At 44.8% G+C, this 15011-nt stretch overlaps 1 protein-coding gene across 1 annotated transcript in view; it reads left to right on the forward strand.

Annotated features, from left to right (window-relative positions):
- The first annotated feature begins 10097 nt into the window (after positions 1-10097).
- CPLX1 (complexin 1) overlaps positions 10098-15011 on the forward strand; it is a 106893-nt gene continuing 101979 nt past the window's right edge. Inside the window, exons 1-2 of the mRNA XM_059491944.1 lie at positions 10098-10311; positions 11110-11212. Coding sequence (XP_059347927.1) covers positions 11182-11212 — 31 coding nt within the window. The 5' untranslated portion in view covers positions 10098-10311; positions 11110-11181. The remainder of the gene's footprint in view (positions 10312-11109; positions 11213-15011) is intronic.

Below are 15011 nucleotides of genomic sequence, written 5' to 3' on the forward strand. Positions count from 1 at the left end.
TCTGGATACTCTACTGCTCTTCTCATGACTCAAAGTTATTTCATGCCCTCCTTTAGTAATGATCTCAACAGACCTACTTGACCTTGCTGATGAACTTCAGGTATCAGTATTTGTGGTATGATGCTGTATTGTTAATATTGGACCTGCTGGTTTGTATTAGGAGCAAGAGTTCACTCTGCACCCATTTCCAGACATTTGTGTTCAAATTCTACTCCTGCAGAAAGGTGATGACTTTCTTGTTTTGCTTACCTTTTCTCTTCATGGTGTAGGACTGTCTTAATGGGTATATCTTTATAGGGTGTGAAAGAAATACATGTCCAATAAATTTTCAGTAAATGAATAGGGCACTTTAAAATTCATGCACATAACAGGCAGCAGACTTTTAGTGCCTCCCAGAGTTCAATTTCTAGTTTTTATTTAATTTTGTAGGAATAGTGAAGTCTCATATGCCATGAAGCAAAAGGCAAATCTCATATCCACAAGTGTATATTCATTTAAAGTTAGCTTATGAAGTAATTTTATAAGAGGTAGCTCCAAGTGGAAAAAAAAAGTGTGGAGAAGATTAATTCAGCTGAGTCTCTCACCATTTCAAATTGAAGGGGAAAGAAACCCAAACATGCACCAATTTAATATAATGTTAATTCCTTGAAAACTCTCCTGAGTAGATTCTTTATTTCCTGGTAGAGATTCTTACTACAATTAGTCTCTCATGAAGACTTAATAAAATTTAATTCTCCTCTAACAAGCCAACAATTTCCATGAAATTAATCAAAACTAACCATATGAGACTTATACTCCTGTGTTACTTGAGGTTGAAACTTGCTGATGGTTTAGAAAGTCATGGAATGGATAGACAGTACCAAATGAATGTGCAGGTGGGTTATATTTACCCTATTTCCACATTAAATAGCTTTGATTCTCTTATCCCTTTGGAGTCTACATCTGTTTTTCAGGCAGGTTGCTTAAATATGTGCTTAACCACAGAGCCCTAACCCATTATTTGAGTGTTTTTCACTATTCTACTGTAATACCTGAACAGAGAACTCTCTGAAGTGAGAGGTTTAGTCCAAAGTATAATTGTGATGGAGACTGAGTGGGAGCAAAAGAAATGATGATTTGTAGAAGAAAGCCCAGCAGGGAATTTGCCACCATTCCCAGGCAGCTTGGAAACCTGAGAAACAACACAAATGGAATGGAAAAACAAAGTTTTCTGTGTCGTTGCTTAAGCTGACTTTGAACACACAAATGGCCAAGCCTGAAGCAACATCAACCAGGCCTCCCCAGCTCAGCTTGCCCAAACCTGGCTTCCCATGCCACAAAGTCTCAGCAAGTGGGCAAATGACTTCATTCTTACTCACTGTTACTGGCACATCAAGAGGGAGCTTGGACAGAGGCATTCATGTTTATGTGCAAGAATAGTGACCTGCTTTGTTTGTGTGCATCATCTGGCTGATAAATGCTGTCATTTGAAGACTAAATATTACAAAAGGAGATTAGGTGAGAAATGGCATGCAGGCCATTAGCAAAAAGCAATGGGAAATTAAAAGACACATGAGGACGTATGGAACAATGTTTGTATTTCACAGAGATTCACATGTTAGTGATTAAGCATTCAAGTTACTGAATCCTGAAATGCTTTGACTGTCAACACAGGACATTTTCCTCTCTAGATTTACATTTCCCAAAGATTCTCTAAACACAGTGAATTTTCTCATTTACTTTGTTACTAATTTTCAGCAAAAACTGATTGTACAGGAAGGCCCTGTGTAAGAGTTAAATTGACAGATCATCTTTACAATAACATAATTTCTATTCAGGTGAACTCACCATATGAGATGTTCGGGCTTAGAAGAACTAATTTGGATTCAGCACACATGCACTAATGGAAGTGTCGAAGTCCAGTATTTTCAGTATATTAAGATTAACTCTCTAGTGCTTTAGCTTAAATCAAAATCTGTGTTTTGGCCACATTTGTCTAATACTCATCATATTTAGTTGTAAGAACTTTATTAAGGCTACTTATTTCTACTGGCCAGTAGTCAGTCACCCATTTCGTGACTGTTTAATATGGTAAAGGCTAATGTGTTCCACTGACATTTTACAGATTAGTTAACTCTTCTCCTTTTTGTTAAGGGTTTCAATTGCATGAACTGTACATGGGGAGGATATGAAAATCAAAAGAAGAAAATCACAAACTAATTTTTTAATCAGTTTTAGCTATAAGAATTTTTAGAGGGTTAGACTAAATCCTGGGGTCTGATTAGTTGTCATAGCCCCTGAAGACAGTGGGTTAATAAGGCAGGTGTAATAGATGAGGTGTAAAAAATTTGCCAGCGGGAGAAGAATCAAGAGAAGATGCAACATTTTTTCTCTATTGCATAGATTTGCACACAAAAGAAGAGTACTTGCAGTCAGAGAGATGAAATGCAGAGCTACAGTATTGTCAGAAAGCTGTGGCAGTTGCTGAAGAGAGGAAGTCTTAAAAAATACCAGAAGGAAAAAGATTTTATGGGAACTATAACATATATGATCAACTGGCAATACAAGGATGAAGCAGAAAAACGCATGGTAGTGTATGTCCGTGGAGCCCCATGGAGAGAAACTGATGAAAGAACAATGTGATGTATTAGGCTGTGGATGCCTGTTAGATGGGTTTCCTCACTGCATTGTATTCCTTGTGCTTGGTTCTGCAATGCAAGGGGATTGAATCTCCAACATTGCAACCTGCGTGCAACCTTATTCCTGCAACACTGTGGCGCTGTTGATTCACTGACACTGAATGGATCAATAGAAGAAATGTCACGCCAGTAAAGGCAGGGAACAAGCTGGCTGGATACTTTAATTTGTGTGACACTACAAGTTACATTTTACAGTTCCACTGAGGTAAAAAAAAACCAACCCAACAAACACATTCTAAGGTGACATCCATGTCTATTTCTTTTGGATTACATAGATTTATTTTCAGGTACTGGTATTCTGCTAATCTCATTCAGCAAATACTCTTACCTCGAAAATGACTTCATTGCATGTTTAGCTTTCTTATCAAAGTGAGGCAGTGGAGATCAAGTTCAAAACTGAAATAGGAAGTTATGAGGATTCCTAAGCTTTCAGACTTCATTTAACTACCATGGTCTCTTCAGAAACATCTGGGTGTAAAAAGAATAATACTGTAACAGCCTAATTTAACAGCATCTACATCACCCCTCAGAGTCATTGCTCTACATGTATCTGAAGTATCTAAAAATATGCACTGTAGTGGTTTGACATTGGCCAAAGCCAGGCACTCAACAAAAAATCTATTTATTCATTCTCCTCTGCTGTAGTTTAGCAGAGGAGAATGACTAAATAGGTTTTTTATTTGGTGGGTGCTTGGCTTTGGCCAATGTTAAAACTCGACAATTTTGGTGGAGGATGCAGGCAGTTGGTTCCAGGTGTACTGCACACCCCTCCAGGTGAAAGCAAACTGAGGCCTGCATTCTGCTGCCAGAGAAATGGAGAAAAATGCATTGGCAATGTCTATAGTGGCAACAGTGGCATACCACTTCACTTCCTTGGACCCCAGCTTGTACTGGAGTTCCAGCATGTCCGGCACAGCAGCACTCAGTGGTGGAGTCACTTAATTCAAGCCACAATAGTCTACAGTCAGTCTCCATTCTTTGTCAGACTTGCGCACAGGCCAGATGGGGCTGTTGAAGGGTGAGTGGGTCTTGCTGACCACCCCTTGGCTCTCCAGTTCACGGATCATTTTTTGGATTGGGATCATGGCATCTGGATTCATCTGATGCTGCCGGCGGTTTACTGTCGAGGTGGCAATTGGCAATTGTTGCTCTTCCACCTTCAGGAGTTCTCCTGCAGAAGGATTCTTGGACAGCTAGGAAAGCTGTTCAATTGCCTAATGGATCTGTGCATCCCTCCATGTGCTTTATGAATTACACGAAAACAGTTTCTTGTTTCATAGTCCTCACCATGGCTTGCAAAACAATCTCAGCTCTGAGGTTTGGAGCACCTCCTCCTACCCCTCTCTCCTTTTCACTGACCTTAATGTTGCCGCGCTGCTCTCCTCACAAATTTTCACCATTCCCTTTTCTCGGACTTGGGAGAGAATTGGTGTTTGTAGGTTTGCTTGTTCTCAAGTTCTACCAATTGAAAAGTTCTTACAGGGTTTCACAGCGCTGACAAGTTGATCCCATCCGGGCTGAGGGGAATTGCTCCTCACGCTCCCCGCTGTCGGCCACATGCACCCCCAGCAGCTGCGCGGGCGGTGCCGGGCACCGCGACACCGCCGCGTTCAGCGCCTCTCTTTGTGTGGGGCTGCCAAAAGGAGAAGCTGCTGCCGCCAGCCCTGCCCTTCCGTTCGCAGCACGGCTGGCTGAAGGCAGCTAAGCAGGCAAAGCTCACTGCGAGCCGTGCCGAGGTGGCTGCATGCATGGTCCTGGCTGCGTGGCTGGCCCCACTGGCATGGCTCTGGCTGCACTGGCACAGCCCCCATCAGCCGCCTCCCCACCTTGTGGAAGAAGGAGAAGGAGAGCATGTGTCCAGTTTTTTTCCTACTTAAATATGTCATCACAGAGGCATTACCAACTTCTGTAATTGTAAAGAACAGCTAGTAACGTGTCCATATTCAGAGCCTTCAGGGACTGGCTTTGCTAGATATACTAGAAACTTCAAGCAGTTGTTTATTGCTTTGGTTTTTTTCTCAAATGTTTCCTCTGTGGCTTCTCCCATCACCCAGTAAATATCAGGCTCTGTTAAACTAACACAAGCACACATTCACTTCATGCTTAATGAAAAGTTTAAAATGCTAATCAATGAAATTTGTCATTATGGCTCAGAGATTGACATTTTGAGATGACAGCGTCCCTTCCAAGATGAGGTCAGAACTTGAGACTACTCTTTTAAAACAGGAAAAGAACTACAGGCCATATCAACTGACACCAAGCTATCATTTCAGCCAAGTATGCTGCTTCCCTCTAATAATTTTCTTTTCCAAGACACAGAGTAATGAAAGAAGGCGAGGCATAGAATTACCTGGAAAAATAGAAATTCTGTTGTAAAGTGTGTTTGACATTTTGAATTGCTTGCACTTTAAATTGTAACAAAGAGGAAAAGTGTGACCTCTTTTTCCCTCTCCATGACAAAAGAATTCTGAAAAAACCCAATTTACACTGCTATGATTTTGTTTATTTTTCAGATATGCATGTATTGCTTGAAGCAAGGCAAAGTGATTTGATCATGGAAAACATGCAACACTTTAGATACCTCCAAGTAGAATGTTTCAACAGCATTAAATATAGAACAGTAATTTTTTTTTAACCTCTTTGCTTCCAAACTCATGTATAAGCTGACACATCACAAAATGCTCTGGTTTGGATGACTTGTTTACTGGTGGAAAAATTCCTGCCAAAACTGCCAAAAGTACTTGAAATAATAATCTCATGACAAAACTTGATATGCTTTGGATAGAAGCATCTTTATTTAATCACTGCGGTGATAAAGATGGATTCTTGGCTTTATGGACAACTTCTGTCTGCCAAGGAAGCCTTGTAATGTAGAGCTCTAAATCCTGGAGATAAAAGCTGCAGGATATTTACCTGATCATGCCTCTCCACAGGAATCAGAGTCCTGCTGAGAAGGGACTCTCAATCAGTCTGGTAAGGCAAGAACTTGTCCAGAGAACGGGAAACGAAGAAAGGAATAGAGATACAGTGACCAGGGGACTAGAAAAGGTAGCAAACAAACAAGAAGTTGTCTGCTTAGCAGCTAGAGGCTGTAAATGGCAGCCTAACTTGTGGCTTATTCATAAAGTAAGTTGGGGCATCTCTGTTCATTAAAATAAAAAAGAAAAAAAATAGATAGTTTGCATTCCTGTGTTTACATGTCATTAAGACAGAACAATCAATGCATGTTTGTTTTCGTTTTTCTGATGGTGGGCAGCTAAAATTTGGTCTTGTGATAGCTGAAGCAAATGCTCGACTAGAAAGTTAATCTTCAAGAAATCTCAAGGGACCAGAGCTTCAGAGCTATCAGAAATGGCTGAAAAACCCTTTTATAGTTTTGGCTTAAGGGAAACACACACTTCTTAAAAAGAATATTATGTGTGGTTTTTTTCTTTAATTTGGTTGGAAAATAAAGACCTTACTCAAAGCCTGCTGTAAGTTGAATGGAACAACAAGAAACAAAGCCACACTTTTGAAAAGGAAAAAATGCTTGAATTTTGAAATGTTTTGACAGTCAGAATTGACAGTTGAAGAGAAAATTAAACATATAGTAGATTTGTGTTCAGTGAACTAAACCAGTGAAGGATTAGCAGCTGATGTGTACAAACTACCATTAGAAAGCACCTGACTCCTCTCTCTCAGTAGCTGTGTTGACAAAAAGCTAATCATCCTGCTCCTATGCAGATCTTACCAGCGGTCTACTGAACAGTGCAGTGGCTCCAATAGTGAGAGCTCATAAAATATAAGGAGGGAAAAAGGAAAAAGAAACAGAGTATGATCATTTTGGGCAGCTGCTTAAGTATTTTCTATAACCTTTACACTTTGTTTGTGAGCTTTCTTATTAGTATCATTTTCACATGGCATTGGTTTCAGTTTAGTAGTCAAACACCATATGGAAATGAATAATCAAACATTGCGTTTTAAGATGTTGAAATGAAACATCCTGACTAATTTATTTTTTTCTTCTGAAAACAGACCTTTCCTTCCTTTTGGAGATCCATATATATATTTTTCTATGGAAAATGTCACCAAACCCAATTATTGGCTTATTCCATTTCTTACACAGATTCCCTGCTGGTGGCCAAGGAAGAAATCTGAGTTCCATGCAGAAAACTCCATGGAGGAGATCTTTGCTCAGTTTTCTGTACTCTTCATCTGCACCAAGCAAGGTCATAATGTGGATTCCTACTGTTCTGGTTCTGCAAGGAAGAACAAGCCTATTCCCACAATCAGCAGCAGGCATATGTCAGCTACACAGCCAGATTACGAACTGGCTTTGGCACTTGGGGAAATTTTGGAGGTGTCAGGGCATGTTCAGCTGTTCTCTGTCCGTGGTGCTGGGATAGACCCCATTCACAGACACCAGTCTCTATCCCTCACTCTGGTGAGAAAACACTGCTGTTTCTGAGATTTTTTTTACTGTCCAGTAAATGTTATAAAATTGCATTACTCCTAGATTCATACTCATAAATTATTATGAACCTAGGATATTGTAATATGCCATTAGAAAGAAGATGCAGGTGGCATTGCTGATATCATTACCAGGGCTGCACGATCTGTTTCTCCTGTAGCAGACATCATGTATGGCAGGTAAATCACCTAGCAGATCCCCATGAGTCTATCTTTCCAGCTGGGTTTCTTGGAAAATTGAGTAAAGGCTCTGCCTCCGACGTAAATGCCTTCTCAAGAAGCCTTTCTGAGACTATGAATAGACACAGATCTATAGACTACACCATCTATTTCGATTGTGTCCTTTCCTGCCTTTGTGCCTGACCCTCATGTGGTGAGGAGTGTACTGGAGGGAACTTTCCTGACTGAATAGTCAGGGTATCACCTGGGCAGGAGGTACCCAAATCAGGCTCACAAGTGATTGGATTTTCACCTAGAAGGTACATCCTGTGGGAGTTACATGGAAGCTGGTGCTTGAGGCAGGGTAGAGATGCTGAAGCTAGGCTTCAGAGTATCTCAGTGGAGTTTGTGGTTTCATGATGATGTGCCTTGGTCTCCTGAAGAGGAGGGAACTGTGAGGTAGTCAGTGTTAAGAGCTATGTTTCACTGTCTCACATATCATGATTTTCTGTGTCAGCTGTGTAATCTGGAAAAGGTGGGTGCAGTTTGGAAACAGAACCACAGGGACATGACCCTTGGAGAGTCAGCTGGCTCTGGAAACAGACCAGCAGCTCTAAACAGGTCAACAAGAAGCTCAAGGATCTCTCAGGGACTTCTGGATGTCCCTATTGTTTTGTCTGGCTTTTGAAATCCCTGTGGATGACATCACTCTTCTCTGCACAGAAGGGAGGACATTCGCTATTGCAAAGCTTGTAATGAGCCTATAAACAGGAACATTTCTCAGCAACCCCACTTGGCTATGCTGAGCCTTGGCTGCTGCAGGGGTTTCTTGCTGTAGCACAGTCCAGGATTCCCAAAATAGGAAGAAGAAAGCTGATTTTAGGCAACTGGGTATTCTAACTATTAGCTTACACTTTTCTGATCCTTCTGTTTAAGGGTATTTGTATCGTTCCTTCCCAGACTCTGAGATGCAAGAGCAAGGTGTGTGTATGGAGGTTTGGTAGTCTGGGGTGCGGACACTGTCCTTCTCTCTAAGAGCAATCATATGATGAAAAAGGAATGTGGGTTGTGACATGACAGACCCAAAATATAAACACTGCTCAAAGTCATATAGACACCACAGATCTGGAAACACTGTGTTAATAGCACAGAAACCCAGGCACACAGCTCCAGCAGGCTCCCAGGTTCATTTCTTGAGCACAGTAATCTATGCTGACACACTCCTATGTTATGTATGAAAAAGCATCAAAAATGCTGCATTATGCCTTTTGAATGGTAATTTCTGGGGGCAAATTAAGGTATAAAATAAGAGGGTTTTCCACCCTGTCTTGGTATTATTTTTTCCTCTCTGAAATTTGTTGGAAAAAGTGCAGCACATGCTAACCCAGGTTAGTTCTTAGACTAACATTAGTGTCAGCTGCAAAAGTGGTTTTCTGGGAGGCTACAGAATAGAACCAAACACTTCAGGGGAAGGGATCTAAAAAGACGATCTAATCCAATTGTCTGATCACTTCAGGATGATAGAAAATTGAAACATGTTATAAAGGGCATTTTCCAAATGCCTTTGAAACACTGACAGGCACGGGGCACCGAGGCATACCCAGGTGGTAGACACTGCCCTCAGTGTAGAAACATGCACTCCCTCATCGGCATCTGAAAGCTTTGCGGACTGCGGAGCCCCGGTGGTCGGCATCGCTGCCCCGGGAGGGACTGACTGGCCTGCCGTGCCTGCAGGAGCTGCATGCCTTTCTGCGCGGGGCCAGGTGCGGCTCCGGCGTCCTTCCTGACCTTCAGACGACGTCGCCCAGGGGCCGTGCCAGCGTCTCCCCGGGAGGCGCCGCTGCTCCCCATCCCCGGGCTGCCACTACTGCCGGCAGCATTCCGCTCTAGCCCCCTCCTTCCTTTTGAACCCACAGAGGTTACTTTGGGGGCTGCTGTCCCACCTCTCCTGCTAGCGACAAAACGGCGGATCAGCAGCAGAGCTCGTCTCCTCCCCATCCAGCTCCAAGCCGGCTGGCGGCATCCCTAAAGGTGGGCGCCGGTGCTCCTGGAGTGGATGTTGCTCTGCTTTGCCACGCAGCGCTCGCACCGTGCACAGCTCCTTCCTTCTCACCTTCAGATGCCGTCCCGAATCCGGGCTGGACAACGGATCGCTGCACTCGCGTCCTTCAGCGGCAATCGCAGGGAGAGGACTTTCCTCTTATCCCCCATCCCGCCCCGTCCCTCTCCCCGGCCTCGCCCCCCCCAGCCTGGATAGCGAGAGCACAGATTCTTCTCCGGCCACAGTTAATCCGAGGCGAAGCAAGAGGGAGGAGAAAGTCTTCTCCCTCCCTGTCTTCTTCCTTGCCTCTCTAACTCGTTCCAGGACCTAGTGAATGAGAGGGGATCTCCGGGAAGGACTCAGAACAGAGGATGCAGAACGCTCTCCCACACCCTCCCCCTTTTGCAGGAAGCCGTGGTTGCAGAGATTTCCCCTGGCACACACACTGACTCCCGAGGAGAGGCAAGGAACCCATTGCAAAATGCAACAGCGGGCTAGCAGCCACTCCTCCTTCCCCCCACGGCAAAGCCCAAGGACACCTGGTTGCTGGAGACAGCCGGGGATGGGGTGGGGGACACGCAGGCGGACACACGCACCCCTCCGCGGGCATCGGAGAGCGCTGCCGGCCTGCTCGGCGGCGAGCACCGAGGGGCCAGGGCGGCGCAGGGAAGGGGCGGGGGAGCCGGAGGCAGGGGGAGGGAGAGAGTCCAGCTCCCGCAACGAGGGGAGGAGGAAGGAGGGACCGTGTCGGTGGGATGGTCCGGAAATGCTGTGATAAAAAGAGGGGCGCCGGGGAAAAGTAGGGAGAAGCTGTGGACTCGTTCCTTCTCCCCCGCTCCGCGCCCGCAACTTCCCCGGCAGCCCTCGGGCACACGGGCGCCGGCCGGAGCCCGCGGGAGACGAAGGAGCCGCAGCAGCCGGCACCTGCCGCAGCCACCTGCCCCGGCCCGGCCCGGCTCCGCACAGCGCCGGCCGCCCAGCGAGGTATCGGCGGCGGGGCGGGCGGGCCGTGCCGAGCCGGGAAGGGCAGAGAGGAGAGGCGGGGTGCGGGCACACAGAGACGGGCACAGCTCTTGTCCCTCCAGATGCTGGCACGGCCGTGACCCGGTGCCGAAGTCGGGCGGGGGGTGGGATGCAGCAACCGGGGCTATGCCGCACCTGGGGCCGGCCGGTCTCAACCTTGAGCCGTCCCGGCTCACCCTGAGGAGGTGCAGCCCTCCGTGGCATTGCGCTGGAGGCTTTCCAAGGGGTTCCGGCGGGGGACTTTCCATCCCGCCACCCGGACTGCATCCGCATTCTGATCGCCTAGCATCCCCCGCTTGTTCTCCGAGCACTTGCAGGGCGCTTCACCTTCAAATGCCCCCTCGGCGGTCCCGGGCGGACCTGCCACCTCGGAGCAAACCCTCTGAAAACCGAGAGGGCGAGAAGCAGGCGGGGAAACGAGAAAGTTCAAAGGTTTAACTCCTTCGTGCCCGTCCGCAGATAACAAGCCATGAAAGGGGACTGCATTGTCCTCCGCACTTGCTGCCGGGCACATGCCCGGTCTGGGGGAGCCGCCGTGTATCCCCGACTCCTCCCAGCCGCTGCCCGCTCGCCAACATGCAGCTCTGCCCCTCGGGTGCCCTGTCGTGCAAAGCAGGGTCTGAAAGGATGGAGGGCTGGAAACTTGTCTGCACTCAGACAAAGGGAGGAAGCCTGTGGGGAGAGAGCTGAGGAAGATCAGGCATTAGCTTTTTCTTCTCCTAGAGATACTATTCCTGTTTTGATTGTGCCTCTTTGCAGGCTGCCTTCCAAGGATTCCCAGTCTCTGTGCATGTGAGGTGTGAAGGTGGGCAGGACCCCAAGCAACAAATCATGGATTTTGTTATGAAACAAGCTCTAGGAGGTAAGTGTGATTGGCAAACAAGGGGCCACCTACCCCTCCCCTTTGCACCCTGAAAGAGAGGGGATGGTCTGCTGTGGTAGGTCTGCACCTAGAGTAGCTTATTGAGGACTTGGAACAGTATACCTGTCACTGATTCGTGATCCCGGAGTGGAGCGTTTGGAGAGTCTGAGCAGGAGAGGGCAGCAACAAGCAGAGACGAAAGCCCCAAGTCAGAGAGAGACCTCCCACAAAGGGTGTGCTGGCCCTAATTGGCATGACCAAGGGCCAGCACCTGGATGCATATCCTGCTGTGCAGTGTGCAAGTCTTGATTTGCTTCATGCCATGTCACAGAGGCAGGTCTTATAAAGGACGAAGACTGGTTTAGGCAGAGTAAGCCCAAAGAGTGACATTTTGTCTACGTATGTAAGCCTTCTTTCATCTTTGCCCCAAAGACTGGCCAAATCCTGAGCAAAAAATGCCCAGTGTCGAAATTTCTGTCTCTGATATTTTGAGAGTTAATTTTAGTAAGAACACTACCACAATAAGGATGGAAATTATAATAAAGTATTCCTACACACTTTATCTGGATTTAAGGCCAATCTTCTATGGGTTTCTGTATATTAGCTTATGTGCGTGAGGAATTGTTTTAACCTAATGGTGTGAAATAGAAAAATTAGGGATGTGTGTAGGAGAAATTGAAAACACTGAACAAATATTTGGGAATGATGTTCCTTTATTCTGCCACAGTTACTTTCTAGGCTGCTTGATCTGGACATTTGGTCTAAGCAATGGTCTAAGCATCACTGAGATGATGTTGGATGCTGCTGGGAACTGAAATATTGGCCTCAGAGAAAGTTGATAATTCTCTCTTGTATTCTAGCTCACGTGTGCATTTTTCATTCTTTTTTTCTTTGAAGAAACTGTAGAATCATGAGGCTGTGTAAATGTTTAATGTGTGGTGATATTGATGTCATATACAACTTCAACGTTTACTGCAGGACTCTATCCCATGACACGGAAATAATGTTTTAATCTCTGAAAGTGGTGGGTGTTTTTCACCAGACGAGCAAGATTTTCACAGTTAAGAACAGAAGAAACAACCAAAGTTTTAGTTGGGGTATTTTGAATAGGGAGATCGAACTGGAGAAGAAAGGGACTGATTTGTTTGCACAAAATAGTGAGGTATGAAGACATCTATGTGAGAAGGTAGCGGTTTGTGTGGTAGCAGTGCTGTGTTTCATTTCACTCTTCAGTGCCTGTTTTGAAGGGAATTAGTGTTAAGATGTGAAGGCTTTGCACTGTTTGCTGTAGTGCAAGGTTGCACAGAATTGAACTAATGTACTTGCAAACTGGAGATACAGCCACTACAGCTGGAGATCCATGAATCCAGTAAAGGGAAATAACTGCTTACAGACTGCAGTTAAAGGTGGGGGCAGGCGGGGTGCAGCAAAGGAATAACATCTATGATGGCTGCTTTCTTCTGCAGCTTGGTGACTTAACATGAGCTGGAAGCACTGTCTGCCTGTGCTTAACAGCATTCACCCTGGGCAGACCTTCATTCTAACAAGATGTTGCATGCCAAGATCAGGATTTGTATGATAATAGGACTTTCTGAGAAGGTAAATTCAAAAAGCATCTTTTAGTGAAGTCTGAGCTCCTGATGTCTGTTAAGATGCTGTCCAGGGCACCAGCTCTTTGCCAGATGACTTAATGTGTCTGGAACTTACCCACTTACTCAATAAAGGAGAAGTCTCTGCAGAGTGGTAAAATCCAGGAAATAATTCATTAAGCAGAGTCCTATTTTTAAATTACAAATAGTTTCAATAAGATAAAATAAGATCTCCCAGTGCAAATATAATACTGAAAATAAAGGTGGTTTTGGACACTGGTTTCTCCCTGGAGTTAAAGCCCAAGCTGATGGAAATCGTCCAAGTTGGCCAGGCTGGCACAGCAAACTAAGGACTAAAGGCTATAGTTTGATTCCTTAGTTTTGAGGCCAGAACCCTTTCTGTTTGCCAGTTCTGATATCCAAAGGGAGATTTACTTAAGGGTTGGACTCAATGATCCTTCTGGGTCCCCTTCCAGCTCAGAATAATCTGTGAATTGTGTCCACAAGGATGGTCAAACTGAGCAGAGCACCAAACCTCTAGTTGATAGGCTTGCTTTGGGTAGGATGTGGTCTGATCTGCTAGTGACCATTTTTGTTATCCTCACTTTCTGGGAGGTCTTTGGGTGGATTTCATAGCTCTTTGATTTTAGTTTAATATGGCTTTTCCCAGAACACCTCTGAATTCATTCTTCTGTTTGATAGGATTTTTTGAATGGTGCGAAAGTTCTTATACCATTCTCATAATCTCTTATGGCATTCTGGGAAGAAAGAAAAAAATACTGCAATTTTGTCATTAGGTCCCCTCTATACAGAATCAGACCTGCTGTAGATTCTGCTTGCTGAACACCTACAGCTAAGGTAGCTTAACCCTTCAGCTATCTCAGATGCTGAAAATTCACCATCTGAGGGCCAGTTGGATGTCCTTGACAGAGCATAATGGTTATGTAATTTTCATAAGTCATTTTTATCTTCCCAGCGTACAGCCCTAAAATGAAGCTTAGGCCAGACCTTTTGATAGCTAAGAGCCTGGAAATCTATTTGCAGGTGGTTGCTTTTGACCTTTCTCTAGTGTACAAGATTATGCAGGTCTCTGAAGCATTGGAGGAGTTTGGAACCAGGTTGTGTCTTTGGGAGTGGTCAAATAAGGTACTGATAGAAAAACATCATTCTCCTAGCTCCTCACTCACCTTATTGAGGAAGATGAGGTCTCATTCTGCTAATTAGCAGTAGCACAAACCTTAGCAGAATGCTTCTGTGGGAGTTTTGCCATTGCCTTTGAAGCAAACTTTGAAGATATTAGTCTTGTCTCTAATGGCATAGAATGATCAGATTTGCTTTTCCTTGGAGTTTTGCCCATAGGGGAGGAAGGCAATGAGTTGTTCAAGGGTAGGTGAGCTAAGTTCGCAGCCAAGGAAAGGCAGTTATGTGGTGGCAAGTTGCTTTGTTTGAAGGTTTGATGAGGGTACTTAGGTTTTGTGAAATCAGTTTGACAGTTACTGTATTGCTGAGGTAGAATGTGTCCTTTCCCGGTCTTGTTGTTAAAAGAGGGTGTGCAGAAGTCTGCTGTGTCTGTGCAGTGGAAGGTCATCCTCTGCTGTGCCAGCACTGGGATTTTGCTGCTGTGTTGGCAGCAGAGTTTCTGCCTGAAGGTTGACCAGCTTGAAATGTGTCTTTTTAAATCAATGGCCTCTTCATGGCAAAATCCTTGACTCTTTCATTAGCAAGAGAGTGAGCATTAGCAGTGGGGACTGTTGTCCAGGAAAAACAGTACAAAATAGTAGGTTATTCGGCTGGTTTCCTTCTGTAGCTTTTTTTTATTATTTTTCCTTTTTGTGCTTCTCAGACCTTTCAACACTCTATATGGAAATCACACTATTTATTTATTGTCTGACAGTGACAGAAGCCATGGAGAAGTAATGTTCCTTATTAGTTATAAATAGTTAAAATTAGTTATAAAATGAGAAGAAAGTAGCAAGAGGTTAAAGGCTTAAAATTGCTGCTTCTTCTGCCACATAAGTAACAGCAAGGGAATATTTTGTACCTCTGACCCTGCTACATCACAGACATTGACAGAGGTGTGGAGCCAGGGTGATTTGTCACTTTGCTGTTCCTGTGACAGTTCTTTAAATGAAGACAATCAGAATCATTTCATGACTATATTTTACATTAGAAGTGCTCTTTGCCAAGCCAGGTCACAGCTGGGCTAGTGT

Source organism: Ammospiza nelsoni, chromosome Z, assembly GCF_027579445.1.
Source record: "Ammospiza nelsoni isolate bAmmNel1 chromosome Z, bAmmNel1.pri, whole genome shotgun sequence".
Taxonomy (NCBI): Eukaryota; Metazoa; Chordata; class Aves; order Passeriformes; family Passerellidae; genus Ammospiza; species Ammospiza nelsoni.